At 39.8% G+C, this 20,573-nt stretch overlaps 1 protein-coding gene across 1 annotated transcript; it reads left to right on the plus strand.

Moving 5' to 3' along the window:
* Positions 1-476: 476 nt before the first annotated feature.
* Positions 477-16,619, plus strand: LOC118822439 (protein FAM171A2). The gene is made up of 8 exons (XM_036591496.1): positions 477-691; positions 5,214-5,441; positions 6,860-6,952; positions 9,050-9,202; positions 9,469-9,648; positions 12,716-12,829; positions 14,574-14,700; positions 14,885-16,619. The coding sequence occupies exons 1-8, from the start codon at positions 595-597 to the stop codon at positions 16,449-16,451; spliced, it is 2,559 nt and encodes an 852-aa protein (XP_036447389.1). The 5' UTR covers positions 477-594; the 3' UTR covers positions 16,452-16,619.
* The last annotated feature ends 3,954 nt before the right edge of the window (positions 16,620-20,573 follow it).

A 20,573-nucleotide genomic window follows, 5' to 3' on the forward strand; every position in this document is an offset into this window, starting at 1 on the left:
CTCCGTTTCCGTTGCGTCTCAGATTAAGAAAAGCGGAGCGCTATTAAAAACGAAATGAATTGAAAAGCCACTGGCTCCCTCTAGCGTCTCCACTCACCACTGCGCCAAAACGCTGAAACGTCCCTGCCGCCCAAAACCTTATCACGGCAGTCACAGCATATTTCCACCACTAGAGGTCGCTGTCACCACTAGATGGGTTTTCGCTCCCTTGAACAATAAAATCACTTGTCGCGAGGCAGCGGATCTGTTTTTTTCTCCACCCGTTTTCAGACAAACCCGCCCTCATACGCTGCGATTGGCTAATCATGTCCCTCTTCCTGCGCTATAATTGGCTAGCCGTATTCAACATTCCACAAGCCAATCCCAGCGCACGTGATGGCACGAGGCTAGCCAATCTCACTATGTTAGGGCGGGGCTTTGCGGAATACGGGTAGGGAAAAAAAACAACGCGAGGTAGCAGCATCCTGTGCAGGAGGAGGAGGCTGAGGAGGATGCGTCTGAAAGGCAAGGCGCCTTCAGCAACCATCTGTACATGTAAAAACATGGATGAATAGACATGGCTGCTGAAGTGGGAAGGGAGATGTAGCTTTGAGGATGCCATCCATGCACGTTTCCCACTTGTTTCTCTTTCTCCTCTTTTCCTTCGTTGGACGGAGTGTGTGCAAATCCATCGCGGAGAATGGAGCCCTCGGTGAGTGAGCACACATGCTGCAGCAAAAAGAAAAAAGAGAAAACACAGCAGCCTCCACGCCCATGCTTTTCACTCGTGCAGGCTTATTGTAAATAATGTACAGTTCGAAATCGCGATTGCATGCAGGTGCTTGGTGAGAACCTGTCCTGGGCTAGAAGCGTGCATAACGGAGAACATGTATGTTGGGGAAAGAGACGCCTCGACCTGTGTTGGCTCATTGTGGATTTCAGGGCTTTGGTCAGATGCAGCGTCGCCACGAATTCTAATGGCACCTCCTCGCGCCCTGAAGGTGTCAGTTCACACTATGGGTGTTTATTCAGCCCTAAGTGTTCATTGCAGGGGTACGAAACGTCGTGTATATATAATGTCACTATCTAGGTGTTTACTCATATCGAACCTAGGTGTTCACTGTAGGAGTTCTAAATATGGTATGTGTTAATGTAACACTGTACGTGTGAATTCAGCAAAATAAGTCTCTATGCAAGACTGGGTGCTTGAATGCCAAACTACAGTTCATTTCACACTAGCTGTTACTTCAACACTGTGGGTGTTAATTTAGTACTACATGTAATTGAGCTCTAGAGGTGTTCATTCTGCACTATAGGTTTTCAGCACAATAGGTGTCAATTCCACATTAGCTGCTTGAATTTAAAACTGTAGGTGTTTATTCAACACTGTAGGTGTTAGCACTGTAGCTGCTAATGTAACAATATTTAGGTGTCAATTCAATACTGTTGGTCTCAATTCTGTCCTTTAGGTGCTCATTCAGTGCTGTAGTTGTTCATCAATACTGTGATAATATCATGCTATAGGTGTTCATTCAACACTGGGTGGTTGAATCCAACACTAGGTGTTCATTTAATGCTGTAGCCATTAGCACTGCAGCGGCTATTGTAATAGTGTGGGTGTTAGACAACGCTGTAGGTGTTCATTCGGCACTGTATGTTTTTAACAGAACACTGTAGGTCAGGGGTGGGAACTCTGGTCCTGGAGGGCCTGATTCCTGCACAGTTTGGTAATTTTGAGTTGAATAAGGTATGTTTGAGCAGAGGCCCTCAGTTCCCCACCCCTGCTGTTCATGTAAAACTCACAGGGTCATATGGCCACAGTGGGTTTGTTTGTTGCATGTGACAATTCCTGGAGAAGGTTGTCACGATACCAGAATTTTGGTTTTGATACCGATGTAGCAAGTGTCAAGCAACACAAAACTTGATACTACGGAGGTCCGCTGGTGACGTCCTGTATAAATAAAAATAATGCATAGCCACAACTTAGTAAGGAGTGGGAACAAGATAATTAAGTCGTGGCCATGACTTAGGAAGGTGTGGGAATGAGATCCTAATGCGTGGCTACGACTTAGTAAGGAGTGGGAACGAGATCCAAATGCGTGACCACGACTTAGTAAGGTGTGGGAATGAGATCCTAATGCATGGCCACGACTTAGTAAGGTGTGGGAATGAGATCCTAATGCGTGGCCAGTTTAGTAAGGTATGATGTCGTTCCCACGCCTTACTAAGTCGTGGCCACTACTTAATTATCTCATTCCCACACCTTACTAAGTTGTGGCCATGCATTACATTCCCACAAGTTAATAAGGCTTAGCCACGCATTATTTTTATTTATATGGGATGTCACCAGCAGGGCTCCGTATGATACCAAACAATACTATGGCAAAAAATGAAGAAACTCATCATTGTCAGAATGCCAAATCTGTATTGGACGCAGAAAAAACATTCTGAATTTTACAGCTTAGTTAAAATCCCTTATTTTTTAATTCAGTCTATTTTGTATCAATGCAAAATTCTTCAAATGTTAAATAATCAAACAATTACTTAAATATTGAAACACAGCCTCATTAAACATGTTCTGAAGGATTAACAGTGAGATGAAGAAAGACAGTATAGCCATATTCAGCACACTGTGTTCAAAACAAATACAATATGGCTCATACCTTATGTTAATGGATTCCAAGCACATACGCCAGTTAGATATGCTAATGGGTACATCTCTGTCCATCCTAATCAAATAAGCATGTCCAGTTTCATTTGCCTATAAACTTCTAAAAATGGGTTCTTGGCTTGGATGTGTGGTTCTAGGAAACTTTTGATGCTTTGTGCAACTCCACTCTTGGAATTTGAGTGCATTCGAGTCTAAGCAATGTGAAATTAACACCTACAATGTTTATTTGGACACAAATGAACATTAATAGGTCATTAAACACTTGGGGTTTTCCAGCAAAGAGGAAATATTCCATCATTATTTTTTTTTCCCCAAACCTGAAACATATCTTATTTTGAACATTTCTGACAGGGGTGGACGATATGGCAATATTTTGTCATTACTGTGATAATTTATGTCACAATACACTTTTCTAAGCTATTGTGTATATCGTCAATACTTAAAGAACAATGACCAACTACGTTTTGTTACCAAGAAAAAATAGTAATTTTTAATTGGATTTAGTGCAGTAGAGCTTGTGAAACATTAAAGTCATTGTTGTTGTAGGTTTATTATAGGATCTTTATGTGTGGCACTACAGGTTCTATTTTGTCTGTTCCATCAAATCTCAAAAAAACTAAATATCGTGATGCATATCGTGTACCCTTAAAATGTCTTGAAGTATTGTAATAAAATATTTTGGCCATATTGCCCACCCGTTTCTGACCATCTGTAGTTTTTTAAATGAGTCATTGGATTGTCTCATTGTTAGACAGACAGTCCTGATGATACAGCCAGTATGTAATACATGATGACCAATACCCACACGAGTCATTCATCTCAGAAGAAGGTTCAGATCTTTTATGTTTGCTGCAAAATGAATGAGCAGAACAGTGAAATTATGAAAAACATTCCATATGCTAACAATTAAAAAAAGTCACAATACACGGTTTATGAAACTACATCATATTCCCAAAATAAAATAGCCAGTCTCCCCAAACCTAACACAGAAAAGAAAAACACAGCTATCAAAACCATGTACCGTTCTTCAAGCTTGTATCAAAACTAAACAAAATTATTTAGATTAACTTTAAAACCAGTTTGAAAGTAATATGACAATGTGAGTTTAAGATATTAATGTAAACTTACAATTCTTTAAGCAGGGTCCTCTAACTGTAACTTTTGTATTTTGGTAGTAAATTGAAGTGAAACACCCAGGTTTGATGTGAAATGATTGACTGTATGAAAATTTACCAACTCAGAGTTCTTTACAGTGGTGATGATTTGTGTCTACAACACAAATATAGCCACTTTATTTTCTATCCAAAACAACCAGTGACTTGTGTTGATGATGGTAAAATAGTGGTAAATATGGGAAAAGTTTTCCTTGGGGATTATTTTTCCTTACAACATCCTGTACCTCTCTGCCATGAATTCTTTAAAAAAATATGAAGAATACATTTTAAGCCTTTTCTCAAAATAATAAAACAGTGTTGCAGGCTTCATACAATGTATTTGCTACCATTTTGTGTAATAACTTTGTGAGGTAGCTTATAGAAGTATTAAACTTTGCAGACGTCTGGTTCCTCTCACCACTGCTGTGAACAATTCTGACTTAGTAAGCAAGCACCCTTTCCACCGGACAGTGTGATACAGTTACAAACTTGTGAGTGCATATTTTGTCATCATTTTTTCACTGCCAAGTGAACCATACCATACCTGAGTGCCCGTGCTGAACCTGGTTACCCTTCTTGCTGGGGTACCAAGTGTGCAGAGCCAGAACGCATAAGTGGAGCTAGGAAATGGTGCAAGCCACTGATTGGTCAAGCACTCAGAGAATTGTCACTCAAGTCAGACAACCACCATTAAAAAAAACACCAGCTTCACATGTTGGTGGGTCACATGTTGGTGGATGATGGACGACCTCAAGTTGGACATTCAGTTGTTTTCGGTGAAACTGTGACGGAAAATTATAACACTGCCAGCAGCAAGGGTTGTGTCAAGAGTTCAGTTTTCCAAAATTTTTACTGTAACCACAGCAATGAAATAAACCGGATATTGATTTTTTTTTTTTGGAGGGGGGGCACAATGCAATTGCAGACAAACCCATTATTATACAGCAAAAAGTAAGAGTACAGAGATCCTCCTGCCTTAAATTAACCAATAATACCACTGCTAAAGCTCTGCTCATATAATCATTCTTTTTCTCTGGTAATGTTGCCACCATTGCTGTCTTCATGCCGCCAGCAGTCATGTACCTCTGTGAGGCGCTTTTTTCGCACCCCAACATGTGAACGCAGTCTGACTCTACACATGACTTAATCAGAGCTGAAGGCTCCCCTGTCTTTGCTCTTGCTGTTTGTGTTTGCTGTTACTAGTGTTGTGAGAACAAAACTGTGTAACCCAGCCCTACATACTTGAAACTCAACCAGGTATTTGACCAGGGTACTGAGTTCTGAGGCCAGATTTACTGCACCACCCAGTGCAAAACACCTTAAGAAATTCACTTATTCACTGTTAAAGTTAATCAGGGAACAGTTTCTGAAAACAATGGAGTAATGTTCATATGATGTTTCTCTTGCAGAGGTGCAGGTGAGGGTTCAGGTGTTTGACGGAGGTGACCTGTCACCCCTGTCCAAAGCTGCCATTGTTGTCCATGGCAACCAGAGCGTGCTGGCCTCCAGGCAGGCAGAGAATGACGAAGCAGTGGTCGTAAATTTCCTGTACCGCACAGGCACATGGGTCATCATCACAGCATCTCACAAAGATTATGTCACCAGCTCAGTGCCCTGGCATGCCAACAGAGTGCCCTGTGAGTAAACACTTAAAGTCTCACAATTTTCCTCAAAAACAACTAGTTGTTGAGATTTTTAAATAGTAAGTTTTAGTGTTTTTTGTGCTGTTATTTCGATCTTATGATGAGACCTGATACAAAACATGATCTCACCTGGGACTATTAAACTGCTCAACTCTTTTAAATGTTGTGGAGAGTGATGCGTTTCTGTACGTCCACTTTTCTCCCTTTAGTTTGGGCAGAATACTAGCTCATGCTAATAGTAAATTGCAGTCTCATGCTAATATGTTAAAATACTCATTTGCAGTTCATGTAAAGTAATCTGAGCACATTGTGATGATCAAATGTGTTTAGGTTTATGGTTGTACAAAACCATATAGAACCCTAAACTAGATTCAGGTCTGTGCCCTGTAAAGCCTATAAGACAGGGGTGTCCAATCTTATCTACAAAGAGCCGGTGTGGGAGATTTGTGTTCCAAACAATGAGAGCACACCTGATTCCACTCATTTAATCAGTCAGTCTCAGCCTTTAAACAACTGATTATGTGTGCTCTGCTTTGTTGCAACAAAAACATACAGCCACACTAGCCTTTTGTGGTTAAGATTGGACACCCACTGCTATAAGAAGTATTTTTCTGCAAAGCTAGAAGCACAAAACAAAATCATTTTAAAAAGGCACTGTAGAGGAACACCTAAAATCACTGCAACTGCTCATTATTCTTAAACTGTTGGTTTATTCACTGACACATTTTTTGGCAAAGTGGTGAGCCTTGACCCACACTTACTCGTAAAGGCCTTGTTTATTATGGGTCATCCATCACTCCATCCCAGCATAAGGTCTTACTGCCCTTGTGGCTGTAATAGCAACTGCAGACACATGGAGCCGCTGTAATCTGCTCTGTTTGGCTGGATTAGTTTTGGATTAAATATGGATTAAATTGGGATTATTGCTGGTTAGTGGGGCATTAGGTGGTTAGAGCATATTAGGTCAAGTGGAAGGCCTGAATCTTGGAGCACTTTATTAAAAACAATAGTGAAAGGGTCAGACTTTGGACTTTTGTGTCGATTGAGAGTAGAGCTGAATGGACATGTTGAGCTGGACTGAATTTAGTGTGAAGTGTCCTTGTATAGCATACATGAATGAATATATGAATGAGATTTGTTTCAGTACATTACACAAGTGGAAGAACATGAATTTTGCATAGTTGACTATATACTTACATAAGATCTAAGATGTTGTATAGTGCGTATGAAGATGGCAGACAGCAATGTGTGTGTCTGACTATTTTACAAGAATGCTAATCTAGTATCAGCATCTCATGTGCACTTATTATCTGTTAAATCATGTTAAGAATAGAATGCACCAGAATTCTTAGTCTTCTAAGTTTGACCTTGCTTCTCATGTTTCTTTCTCTGTCTGTCTGTCTGCCTCTCAGTGTATGCCTCTGTCAGCCTGTATTTGTTGGCCCAACGACCAGGAACACTTATCCTGTATGATGATGTCATCCAGGTGTTCCATGGCTCTCCTGGTAAGATATGCTGATGATGACGATGGTGGTGATAATTAGTATTATTACATAATACAGTAATATAGCAGTTTTTGTCTTTCTAAGATAATGAACATTTTTCTATTTCTGGTTTCAAAATTGGGAACAGCAAACAGACTAAAGATGAATGAAGTACCACATACATCCCTCTATTCAGCCTACAACAGATTAACTCCACCCATTCACTCATAGGTTATAGGGAGTGGTTCAGTATGAACAAGCCAACCAGAACAGAGCTCATTTACATATAACAGTCTTAATGGCACAGTAACAAAAACAGCCTGTTAAATTCGAAGGGATGAAGAAAGGCTGGAAAATAGTCACATAAAAATGAATTATTACTGTTTTTGGTACATAAAACTACACAAACATTAAGCTGACATCAATGAAAATAGGAAAATACAAGAAATATATAGGAGATGCACCTTTTAATAGTTTGGCAAAATATAATTTACGTAATTTTCCACTTATCCTAGATGTAATAACTTAAGACATGTTTTGTGTCCAAATTTTGCTTCTTCAACTGTGAACAAAACTCCAGTGTGTAGTTGAACTTTATATGAAGTTATTTTGGACAACAGGTGTTGTGCCGAATTCTGGCTCGCCTGCAGAATCTGGCTCCACTTTCTGTACATGCAGGTCTCTCAGGCATATGGATAGCTAGATGTATGCTGTAGCGTCCGTATGCCTGTGTGACAAATGAATAGGATGTGGAATTGGGCACAACAACCACTGTTGTCTACACTGACTGCCTATTGCGTTCAGATACACAATAAATTCACCTTTATAGTACATAGTAAGTCATTCTGCATCCTAAGTTTGTGCAACCTTAATTAAGACCAGAATGACGTTTGAGCCCATGTGTGCATACACAGTTTCTGTTAGTCTTCCTCTAGCCCTTCATAGAAAGGCAGGATACACCCTGGACAAGTCGCCAGTCCATCGCAGGGTAACTCCATCAACGCCACATGTCTAATACACTCTTATTAGCAGCACACACACTACCACACCACTACCTTGTCAGTTTCGCTGCTGCTCTGAGAGAATGATCCACCACCCAAATAATGTCTGGGCAACAGTGGTCCTGTGGCCAGAAACTGGCCAGCAACGAACGGAGGAGAGGGCATAATTTTGCATGATAACAAATGATCTGCAGACTGTATATGTACACCTACATAGTGGATCTGTTATGTAGGTGGAGCTCATATAGTGACTAGTGAGTGATATTACAGTGTTTCTAGTAATGTGGACAATTAGTTTAATTGACTACAACAAAACAGTAAAGGAAACAATATTTTTCTTGAGCTCTCTGAAATGTGTGCAGATTTGCTTACTGTCTCTCTCTTTCTCTCGCTCACATTCAGTCACAGACACAAATATACCCATGCATTCCTGTAGCCTTGAGCTGTGCATCATTGAGCCACTACCATTTCCTGCTACTGTTGCCATAGCAACAACAGCAGTATTGTTTCTGTTGTTAACCTTCTTTGGGCGTACATCCTCACATTTACAGAAATATGAGATATAAAACGAGACACTAAAAGATTTTCAGATGTTCACTGAACTGACACTCAGTAGTTTTTGGCATTTGTGCGTTTATGTATGTGTATGTTTGTTGTAACAGCTAGATACATAGCACTAAGAGGCCTGTAGGCCATCTCAGGCCATCTGTAGGCCTTAGTTAAAGGGACATTCTGGCCTAAAACTAGACCTTAACGTGTTATTCATCATGCAGTGTCATGTGCTGTGGTGCAGCATTATATCCCTCAACATTATCAGTCTGACAGAATTCAGAACTTTATATTGTTGTGTTTGTATATGATTTTCACTACAATACCCAGCAGTTTTATCTTTTGAATGACATGACAATGGATTGTGCTTAATGTGACCAAGGACATGAACTAACGAGGTGAGAGAGGTCCATTTTGTTTTCAGGTTGACTTTAAGAGACTTATATTGTAGAAGTACTGGGTCAAAAGAAAAACGATTTACTCTGTAACACAGAACACTGTCTGCTGCTGTTCAGTAAGTACCATTTATGATATTAATTTGTTATTGCATTCCTAATTGGACCTGCAGGTGGGCGAAGTCAGCCATGGCTGCACATTCCAAGGAGGAGCTTGCAGCTGAATACCTCCTTCTCTGAGATGACTACAGTTTTGACCACTGCCAGAGATATGAGTGAAATCAATGCCTTCCCCTACCTCCTGGCCTTGGAGCTCAACACCACAGGTCATACATCATAGAAAGAGAGACTTTATATATTTCTAATGCAGCAAACTTACCTATATTTTTGCACTAAACCTGACTTATTTCTTTGAGAATCATTATAAAGGTAGTCATCAACAGCTTTCATTATGCAATATGTTACAACCCAACATAACTATAAATACCATCCATATATTCTGAATCTGGCAATAACATGCTGATGATATCAGTGTAATTTGTTTTCTGAAGCACTGTGAATTTGTGTGCCCATGTGTGTGTTATGTGTGTAGGAGGAGAGAATAGCTGGACTGATCTGACAGCAGTAGCAGCGGTCAGTGCTCAGCTGTTTGACCGAGAGGGCCATATGGTTCAGGTTACCGAGTCCATTCATGTCTCTGTTCCTCTGCCCTCTGACTCACGTGTCCGCTCCCCAACCAGCATACCGGTGTGGGTGTACGACACTAAAACAGGTACATCTACATGAAGAGTCCGGTACAGAAACCTCGCTGACAACTCTGTGCTGATTGTATTTGGGTGGTAGTTTTCTCAGAGGATGAACTCGTTCGCCGTTTTACCATTACCATTTATTATATTTGTACAGTTTCTCTGATTGATTTCCATTGTTTGACTGTTCACTTCTATCTTCTGCCATGATGAAAATAGCATTGACCTCACAACTCAGCCAATCTGTGCTGCATCAAAAATTTAGATGTACCTGACTTCATCTTCAAAGGGCATTCCTGTCGTGGGGAACTTGTTTTTCTCGATAAAACTGAGAGCACTTAAAAGCACCGCAAGGGCGAAACTGTACTTCAGCATCTGTGAATTTGTGCACGCATTGGGCCATGTTCAGAGTCGGCAACTTAAGTGGGCCACTTAAAGATGAACTCCAATGTCAAATTTCATCCATTAGCTGTAATGACATTCTATTAGATGAAGTACTGAGTTTAAAAAATACTTAAGGGTTCAAATATTAATCACTAAACAAGGTCGCTAATTCAACAATATTGAGAAACTTCAAATTAGACCTTTCCAGAAGAGGTGAAACTGCATATAGAATGAACAATATGTTGTTTGTATGTCTGTTAAAAGCATCATATGCTGGTGTTTAAGCTAGAATTGAAATCAAATGCTAGCTTAGTGCTAACAAACACCACACATTCCCATAGGCTGCTAGCAGAAATCAGCATTATGCTAGTGGCTAATCAGAAGGGAACTTATAAAGTGAATTACAAACAGTAATGTACAGTATAGGCTTATGTATGCTGAAATAACTTCCACATGCTCCTAATGAATATGAGTGCTAAATCTATTATCTCTAGTCTAGGTTCTTTAAGGAGACTGGCTGATTTAATTCAACCTGGCTGACATTAAAAATGACCCTTTCCACCCCAAGGATGACAAAAGACAACAACTATTAATAATTTGATGTGTGTGTTTGATATGTGTGTTGTATTTCTACACTATTATCAAAACTAATGATTTCTATTAAATCTCTAAGGATCAAGTCTAGTTTGTGAAAAAATGTATTCATGAAATAAATAAATAAAAAACAGCAAGAGTATCTAAAATGTTCAACAATACACATTGAATATACATTATACACTAAATTTGTGTTATTTTGGCCCAAAAAAAGCAGTAAACAGTCAAAGTAATAATTTCAAAATAATAATCCAACCGAGATCAATAAGATAAATAAACAAACAAAATATTTCTAATGATTATCAAAACTTAATCAATTCCCCCTTCCCTAAGGGCACTCAGTCTCTACTGCTCTTCCACAACGTAATGTCTCTGTCCCTGATCCTAGAGATGGTGAGTATCAGAAAGCTGAAAGTGTGTTGTTGAAATGAGTTGATGATGCGTAGATGATGACGTGGCTCACTGAGGGAAGTAGGGCAGTCCAGCTCAAATGTAGCTCAATAATAATAATTGGAAAAAAATAGCCTGCACACAAATGTACAAGCATTCATTTAAATGTCCAGTTCAGTCACTCATTCAGCACTTATATATAACTACTATATAATCCTAAGAAGTCCCGTTCTAAGAAAGAGATTTGAATTGTAACATCGGTTGTAAGTTATATGGTCTCTACAGTTACAGCAGCAAAGCGCCTTGCAATATAACTACTTTTCACAGCTCTAAAATAAATATATACATACACATTAAATAATGGAACACTTCACCTAAAAAATAATTCTGTTTTTTAGGTTAAGAGATTGTTGCTAAAAATGTCTAATATCAGTGTCTATATCAAATGCTACATTAACTCATCCTACTCAGCAGGATCTGTCCGTGTATCAGGTGCAAAGTCATAAAATGTTGTGCTGGTTGTGTACTTGCTCTGCTACACATTTAAAAAAAGATGGTCCTTCAAGGGTTCTTTGCATGATGAAAGAGTTCTTCAGATTGATGGAGAATGTGCTGTACATGGTTCTATATAGAACCTTTTTAAAAGGGGTTCTACGTAGCATCCAGAAGGGTTTTTCTAGTGTTAGAAGCTTGACATTGACATGTATTTAGAACCATCTACAACACATTCTTCTTCACATTCTTCAATTCCTTTCATGATACAAAGAACGCTTTAATCATTCAAAAGGTTCTTTGAGTGTTCATGATTTTCTTTACTAAAGAACCCATCTTTTTTAAGGGTGTATCCGTTCTGCTAATAAAGAAGCTACAGTTTGAAAGAAAATAACACCAACTGACTGTTTTTTAACCAACATTCTAAAGTTTGTATTTAAAGGGACAGTACAGCAGTGTGCTTGTGCTGTTAGGCCAACATCCCCAACATCTTGTACATCCCCCTAGATTACAACCAGTGAATTTCAGCATAAAATTTTGTGGTTACAGTAATTGGTCAGAAAGTGGCACTGGACTTAATAAAGCTCCTCGCAGGGGTGGATGTTGCACAAGGCAAATGCTATTAGGTTGAGAGTCTGAATCGTGGACAACGGAGTTCTTGTCACAAGGTAACGTTTAGCCCTGCAAGATTAAGAATTCATCTCATTGTTTTATTGTTTTCATGTTTTGAAGAGTAGTCCTGTAGATGCTTATAATGACAAACCTCATTGGCCAATCTATTTTTTTCCTTGTGCGTGCTTTTTCCTTCATGCATTTTTTTCCTTTTTGGGTTCCATCCGTAATGTTTCTCTGTTCCAGTAATCAGCATGTGCTTGACACATAGCAAAACAGATTCACACAGTGTTTTCACAGATACAAAAGTGAACCTTAACACACCTCAGATTCATTTGTGCAGTCTATCATGCAAGCTGTGAACATATCCAGTATGGATATAGCAAACAGATGGATACACACAAACACAAATATATACACACACACAATTTAAAATCCCAAGACTGCTATTACTCCATGGACAGTATAAGCACATGCTCTGTTAAATTCTTTTCTGAACCTGAGAACAAGTAAACCATCTGTCTACATATGAACGCTTCTGTTCTCACTATAACCCACCACTCAGATGAAGCTTGGGTTTCCATAAATGAGCATCATTAAGGGTGCTTTTGTTCTTTGCAGGCCTGTGGCTGAGGAATGGTACTGGCTACATTAAGAGAGATGGAACTCATCTTACATTGGACTTCATGGCCTCACGACTTGGCTATTGGATAGCAGCCTTCCCTTCTACATCAGGTAATGTGCACACTAACACATGCGTGCAAAGACCTTCAGCTTGAAACAGAGCTTGAAATGTTGTCCCAAACCTGATGTCATTTTGGGTTTGGGCATCATTTCCCAAACATTTGACTTGGGGTTAGGTTCCTCACAGCCAGTTTCCCATCTTTTAACAGATTTTGGCCTTCATTATTATTTGTAACAGTGCTTTAATTGTGCTTTAGTTGAGTTGTTGCCTATGGTAAGTGAATACTATTATTTTATTTAATGATGTTATATAATAGGTGTATATCATGCGATCAATAAATGATAGGCCGCAACATGGGTTTATGTATATTTATGTATATAGTTTCATTACAAGATGTAGCCATTGTGTGGGGAATGTACCTTCAGGGAAGAGCCTGTGTCTAAAATAATAATAATAATAATAATAATAAGAATAATAATAAAAACTAAAGCATTTAAGAGTAACTAAACCTAAAAATAAATCGAAGCAAAAATATAGTCAGCCACCCTAACTGCCTGCTCCCTACCTTTTAAACAATCTTGTCATGTTTAAATGTAAAACTGTTTTTCCAAACTCACTGTTACAACGAAAAACAAGTTTACTTTTGAAGTCCGCCTTTACAATGTGCTGGATGGATTTAGATATTTCACACTCCATTTGTTTCCACCCTAATACATCACACTCCCAGTAACATTTAGCCCAACGTCTCTAATGGTTGTCCCCACATATTTTTGTCACAAGATTACATCTGGCCCCATGAGGCTAAGAATTCATAAGAATTCATTGTGACCTCATTGTTTACCTGTTTTAAGAGGAGCCATAGAAATGCTTATTATGACCAACCTCCTTAATCTGTTGTCCAGCTACTCTAACCAAACCCAAATAGAAAAAGAAACAAAAAGACAAACAAAAATACAAATAGTTACCCTAACTCCCTGTTCAAAAAACAGGAGAATAAGGAATGACCATAAGAAAAGGCGCTGTAGAGACTTGCACAGTCTCGTCACATTTTAATGCACAACTGGTTTTCCAAACTCATGTTACAGCAAAAAGCAAAAAAGTTACACAAGTTCACAAACTGCCACTACCACAAATTACAAAAGCTACACCAGATTAACAGTATTTGCAGGAAGTGAAGTGTGTCGGGTTAGTCTGGAGTGATGTACTAAAGGGGAAAGAATACTTATACTTTACTTTTATTGTTCCTACAAGAGAAATTTGAAGGGTTAGACGTCTTGCCAATGGGAATACACAGTCAGCCCTGCGATTTGAACCCATAACCTTCCGATTACCTGCTGACCTCTCCTAACGCTAGGCTACTGGTCACCGGTTTGGTTAGTACTACATACTACTCATACTACACTAATAAATGAAATTCTAAAGGTGGTGCACTTTTATTACGTACTATGTATGCAGTTTTGGACACAGGCCATGGTTGTGCCTTGTCCGTCCTCATTATAGCGGAAGCGCCCTTGTGTGGCCAATCAAAAACCCTCCACACACTGCGCACACACAAAACAGAAGCAGCAAACACACAGAAGGAATATTACGACTGGAGGTCATAATGATGATTATGTAATACATATCAGGCAATAATCAGTTAACAGCTTAATATTATGACTCACTTATGGCATAGGCTGTGAACTCACATCACAGTATAGCAGCATTACAGTATTACAACTTTAAACTAGCCTTGAGTACTACAGAGCTGCTCCCAATAGCATATCTCTGACCAAGCTTGATATTGCACTTTAGGCCCAGGTTTGTCTCATCCAAGCCTGAGGGACATTACAGCCTACCATACCCTCTTTCTGCTCTCCATACTGGGATCTCTGGCTCTCCTTGTACTGGTACTGCTCTGTGTCCTCCTCTACTACTGCAGGTCTGTGTATGCTTTGTCAGTTTTTGTTATGTAACTTTTCTGTTCTTTGAATGAAAAATATTATCCAACCATTTACAATGTACCTTTCCTATGACAAGGCTTTACAAGGGCTCTGACACATATCAGCTCACATCCATCCTTCTGTCTCATTTTTGCTCTTTGTTTCTGTCTTGCTCTGAGTTAGACGGAGGTGTCTGAAGCCTCGGCGTCAGCAGAAGCAGGTCCAGGCCTCATCTGCTCTTTGTGGCTCCAAAAGAGACCAGGGCACCTCAACCTCTCGTCTAAACCTTATTTGTGGTGGCCATGCTGAACCTGCTGCTTCCAATGGTGATCTTGATGCCAGCAAATCTGACACCTCACCCTCCCGTGAATACAAGAGCGCAAGAGAAGAGCTCTCCAAACATGTACCGGCACATAAACTCCGGCATTCATCCAAGAATAAACAATCAAAAGGGGCCCACCGAGGGGTTGAAAGCTTCCCCATGAAGGTACATCGCTCCACAGAAACAAGCAGCCTTGACAGCACCCTTCTCCATGATGACTACGGGCGCAACTACAGCCCAGATGACAAGGATCATGACTACCGTCGCAGACATGTTGTCAATGACAATCGTGGGTACACAGCAGATCCACCTTCTCCACCCATTCCAGACAAGCCTCCTGAATACTCACAGGTTTCCCAAGGCCCAGACCTCTTAGCTCGTCCAACGTCGCTGAACACACAACCTGGCCAGATCATATTCTGCAGCTCTTTGGATCAAATGACTGAGAACATGTACCGCAGCATGGTTCCAACCTTGGTTATCCCAGCACACTACATGCGCCTGTCGTCTGAGTTCAATGCCTCAGAAGCCGCAAAGGACAGCCAAGGCCAAGCTGAGAGGGAGAGCCAAGGAGGGGCAGGTAATGGTGTCAGCAGTGGAATCCAGAACCAAGGTCACCAAGGCCAGAGCCAGGGATCAGGCCAGATGCAAGCTCAGCCAGGGGTGGGGTCTCCAGCTGGCTCGGATGAGAACATGTGGGCATCTGGAGGTCCATCAGCACCAGTCCACATCCCGGTCCTCTTTAATGACTCCACCATGGCACAGATGAATGGAGAGCTTCAAGCACTTACGGAGAAGAAGCTTAGAGAACTAGGCGTAAAGCAGCACCCTCGTGCCTGGTTCATATCACTCGACGGACGTGCCAATGCCCACGTGCGCCACTCCTACATTGATGTCGGCTCTGAGCTAGGCCACAGTGGAGCAAACAGTAGCAACCACAGTGCTCAGAGCACCCTCAGCGCCCCCGCTGGCACCAGTAAGGATTGCAGCCCAGATACAAGCCTCCAAGATACCCCACATGAGCGCAAACAGATCTCTGGACGTAAGAGTAAAGAAGAGCGGCATGGGAGTGGACGTAAAGGGCATGGAGGGAATAGCGGCAGTAGCGGGAAGCAGTATTCAAAGCTGCCTTACCATGACCCTCTGGATCTCAGTGGTGGTGTCGGCCGCATGGGGGCAGGGTCACCACTGGAAAACCCACTGACTCCCCTCCTAGATGACGGTCCTGAGGAACCACGAGGGTCAACGATGCCAAGAAGGGGTCGCAGCCGGGGGAATAGCTCACGTAGCAGCAACAGTGAGACCCAGCGTGACTCTGTCACCAGCCCAGAGGATGAAAATGACCCTGATGACAAAGATGAAAACAAGAAAAGCCCATGGCAGCGTATTGAGGAGCGACCACTCATGGTGTTCCATGCCAAGAAGTAAAATAGTAGAATATATAAAGACCAGGCCTCTACAAAATAAACACAAGCACTGTGTTCAAATTGGCATTTGTTAACAAAGGTTTGCTTGAATCACCAAACTGGTTAAAGTCAGATTTCAGTGTCAGAATCTTTTCAATATCCGAATCTTTTCAAGCTGAACTTAATCAAATAGCATTACATCACATGCCATAAATACATTCTAATGTGGAGATGAGACTTGTAAGCAGAAGAGACTGATTGTTCAGTTTGAACACACAGGTAAAGATATTACACAGCTGGATCACGTCTAGCTGAAGTCCATGATGATAGTAACAGCTTTTTTATTGTAGGTACAAGGAAAAAATTAAGTCGTAAATGTATATCATATGCAAAGAATAAGCACAAGATGATATACCGGCCCAGAAAAAGAGGATACATTTCAGGAATCATCTGTTTACAATCAAATATGGGGCTTTTTTTTCAAACAGATCACAAAACCACATCTAAAACTGTTTCTTTTCAGTCTAAATGACTTGGAGATGTACCATGTCCAGAGAATAAAACAGCTTCTTCATTCATACTCCTGATCAAAGTGGCTTAGAGCAACAGACCAAGATGACACGTTCATAAACTGATCTTGGAAAAGAAGGCTAGATGTTGCCGTTGAGCGACGAGTTTCTACAAAGGAACTGGATGCTGAGTTTTCACAAGCCACCCCCTGATGTTCTAATGCAGTATTCCTCTGTACCAAAAAACTTCTCACCTCTTTTCTTATCCCAGACAACCACATTTTTATATACATGTACACAGCATCCCAATACCAACAGGAAACAGTAGGTATTTCTTTAATCATACCTTGTTTTTTTATTAACCGTGGTATCAAAGTTTTGGTGGCAATAGATTAATATATTCTTCAACATACATGTGTTACATTGTACAGGAAACAGTAAGTATGAAGTACAGTATAAAAATATAAATCTGAACATTCCGTTACAAACATTCCAAATGACAGCACTTAATTATGTTAATGACCTAGACTTTATATTGTTTTGTAGTTTATTTGATAAGTGAACAACTGTACTGAACATCTATATTTTATGTGTGAGCCATTGTAACTGTGATTTATGTGTTGAAGCCATCCTTTTCTAACTGACCTACATCCTGTTGAGGACTTTCCTACATAATGGTATTTGACAGGAAATACAGACCTGAAAACAGTTGTATTCTTTTTTTTTTTAAGTAACATTTAAGTTGGTGAAGTTTTGGAAACAACTGATTCTTTGTCAGTTACTTTTTCTTCAAGCCCAAGGGATCTCTTGGAATGACTGTTTTGAACAGTGGAGATGAATGTATGGTTGCTTACCCTGATGTGATTCCTTGTTAATCTTATATCTGTCCTAAACTCCTCCATTAACACAAATTTGGATGTAGAGTTCCCCTCCAAAATGTTGGGATTCTGTGTATATGTATGATAGCATATATGTGCATGAGATACATAGAGTAGGATAACGGTTTGTTTTATGACTGGTGATTAAAATTCAGCCCGGTTTCTGATAAAAGTGTAAAAGCAGGAGATCGCTTCATCTGGTACAGAGGGTGATTCACATTCTGCCATTTGAAACGTTGCATTTGGGAAAATAGGCCCCGGCCAATATTGAGCATGTTCACTTATAACTGGGCCAAGAGCATTTGATGATGCAGAAATGAGATGGGCTTACCTAAAACGACCCTGGCCTGCTCCAGGAGAACCTGAGTAACACCACTGTTTCCCTGATTAGCAATCAGGAAACATTTGGTGCTGTTAGCTACTCTCTGTTTACTGGTAGCTGTTAACAGTTAGCTGCCAGTGTTTTCTATTTCCATTTTATGAGGATGTTTGACATCCTTTTACTCTCTATTTTACTCTAAATATTAAGTACTATGTCTTGGTGCTGAGATTTTTGAATTTGTATCCATCGCCCACATGTAACATTCCTACTACAGTATGATAATACATGTACACTTGCCTTTTTTAGTGGTGTGCATAATTTTGGTAGGTTTATCATTTTCCTATTTTTAACAGCTTACCCCACCCCAAATCAGCTTTTTACTTTTCATTACATTTATTATACCCTGTCACTGATTTTATAATCATTCCTTTACCTTTTTCTTGTCAACTGTAGATCACTTATCCTTGTGAAAACGTGTGGCCTGCTTTAAATGGGTAGGCCTACTTTTAAGCAGGTGATATAGTAAGCCGCCTTAGAACCAATTACTGGGCAATACAGGTGTGGTTTCACTGTATGACACCAACATCAGTCACCATGTAACAGCTGATTGCAAAACTACACAAAGACACTGAAGTGCCCATGCTGAATAACAGATGTCAATCACAACCTAGACATGTCGCTATTAGGCCTACTGGCATGTTGATGGCATTGTCTGCAGCATTAGCACAAAAGACCACTCATTTGCACCAGTGGAACACCAGTGTAGTGTCACATTGTTCATTTGTTTTTATGTTTTTTAATTAATTTATTGATTTTTTTGTTAAACAAAGTAGTAGTCTGCAAGTTCACTTTGACAGGGCCTCAGTCTTTCTTCCAGGCTCCAAAGTAAGAAAGCCATTTCATAAAATGAGCAAAGAAGCACTGTTTGCTTCAGCTGTTCTCTCAGTATGGCTTGATTCAAGGCAGTGAGAACCAATGTTCTAGAATTCTTATAATCTACAACAAATTCTAGAACTCCAATTGTGGTTCTAGGGTTGTGTCTCAAATCAACTCCTAGTTCCCTGCTAATCGAATTACTTCATACAGAATGAAAGTGAGTGACCTGATTAGGTCATAAAGTACAGTCTTTACTGGATTTGCCTGAACAATGACATACACTTACACTCAGGTCCATATTTATTCGTGGACTTTTTTAGTTGTCAACACAGTATATTGATGTAATGGAGTTAAATAATAAGCTCAAAGACAGACTTGCAGCTTTAATTTGAGGGTATTCACATCCAAATCAGGTGAATGTCCAAATATTTATGAATCTGAAGTGTGCATAAACTACACAACTGACTTTGTTAGCAGCAGTAAGCTAACAGATAACTGACTGGCTGCCTAGACAGACACTAGCAAATATATAGCAAATGACCAACGGTAACAAAACGGTCAACAAAAGGCTGACTGCATATTACATACTGTAACATTTTAGAGTTCTAGTGATAACTTATGTTAGACTGGATGGTAACATGAATCCCATCTTAAAGTATTTTTTTGTTGGTGATTTGTTTGATTTGAAATGTATCCTTAGATACTGTAGATTGGTTAGGGCACATATTTATTCCCTGATATTTTGAGGTACATGTCTTTAGGGGTCCTACTGTCGAGGTAAAGAACCCTTAAAGAACCATCTTTTTTAAGTGTGTGGTAGAGCAAGTCTCTAATTTAGATAATTTTGACTGACAAATGAAATAATTAGGGTTAATAAAGAGTTCTTTAAATTGATGGAGAGTTTTACATGTTTTTTATTGTTACAGGCTTGACATCATAACAATAGAAGAACCTTTTTGGTGCTATAGAACCCTTTCCAAAAAGGTTCTGTATAGACCCATCAACAGCATATTCTCCATCAATCTGAAGAATGCTTTAATCATGCAGAGGGTTCTCTGAGTGTTAATGGTTCCATATAGAACCATTTGTTTTACAAAAAAAATCCTTGAAAAAACATTTTTTGGTGTACATTGGGACCCGGTACAAAATGTCTGAATACCCTGTTGGATTAACTGTAAGGGGTTGATTTGAGACACACCACAGGTTTCTTTAGTCAGTCTGAGCATGCACTTAATCCTCCGTAATGTTTACTTACTCTTCCCGAGTATGGAGTGTGTGAATGATTCTATGAGCAATGGTGCTCTCTCTAAATCAAAGCCATTCTCTCTCTCATTGCTACTAACTATCCATAGATAATATATCAGTAAGCCTTTGTCAATGTATATTAATAATGTGATGTGGTTACAAGTGCTCTGAGAAACCATTATGTTTGTGTAAATAGTTCTCTCTTTATTCTGGAGTGAGTTCAACAATTTTCAACCAATTGTGCACATTCTGGATCTGTTGACTAGGTTGTTCTTGAATTGGTTCAGTCTAGTTTCGGTGGAGTAAAGTCTATT

This window comes from Colossoma macropomum, unplaced genomic scaffold (assembly GCF_904425465.1).
Source record: "Colossoma macropomum unplaced genomic scaffold, Colossoma_macropomum, whole genome shotgun sequence".
In the NCBI taxonomy this organism is placed as follows: domain Eukaryota; kingdom Metazoa; phylum Chordata; class Actinopteri; order Characiformes; family Serrasalmidae; genus Colossoma; species Colossoma macropomum.

Excerpts from the sequence above, each read along its gene's own strand:
- LOC118822439 (XM_036591496.1), top strand. The coding sequence starts at position 595 with ATGCCATCCATGCACGTTTCCCACTTGTTTCTCTTTCTCCTCTTTTCC. Across the intron at positions 5,442-6,859 it reads GCATGCCAACAGAGTGCCCT|TGTATGCCTCTGTCAGCCTG; the intron begins GTGAGTAAACAC and ends TCTGCCTCTCAG. Across the intron at positions 14,701-14,884 it reads GTCCTCCTCTACTACTGCAG|ACGGAGGTGTCTGAAGCCTC; the intron begins GTCTGTGTATGC and ends GCTCTGAGTTAG.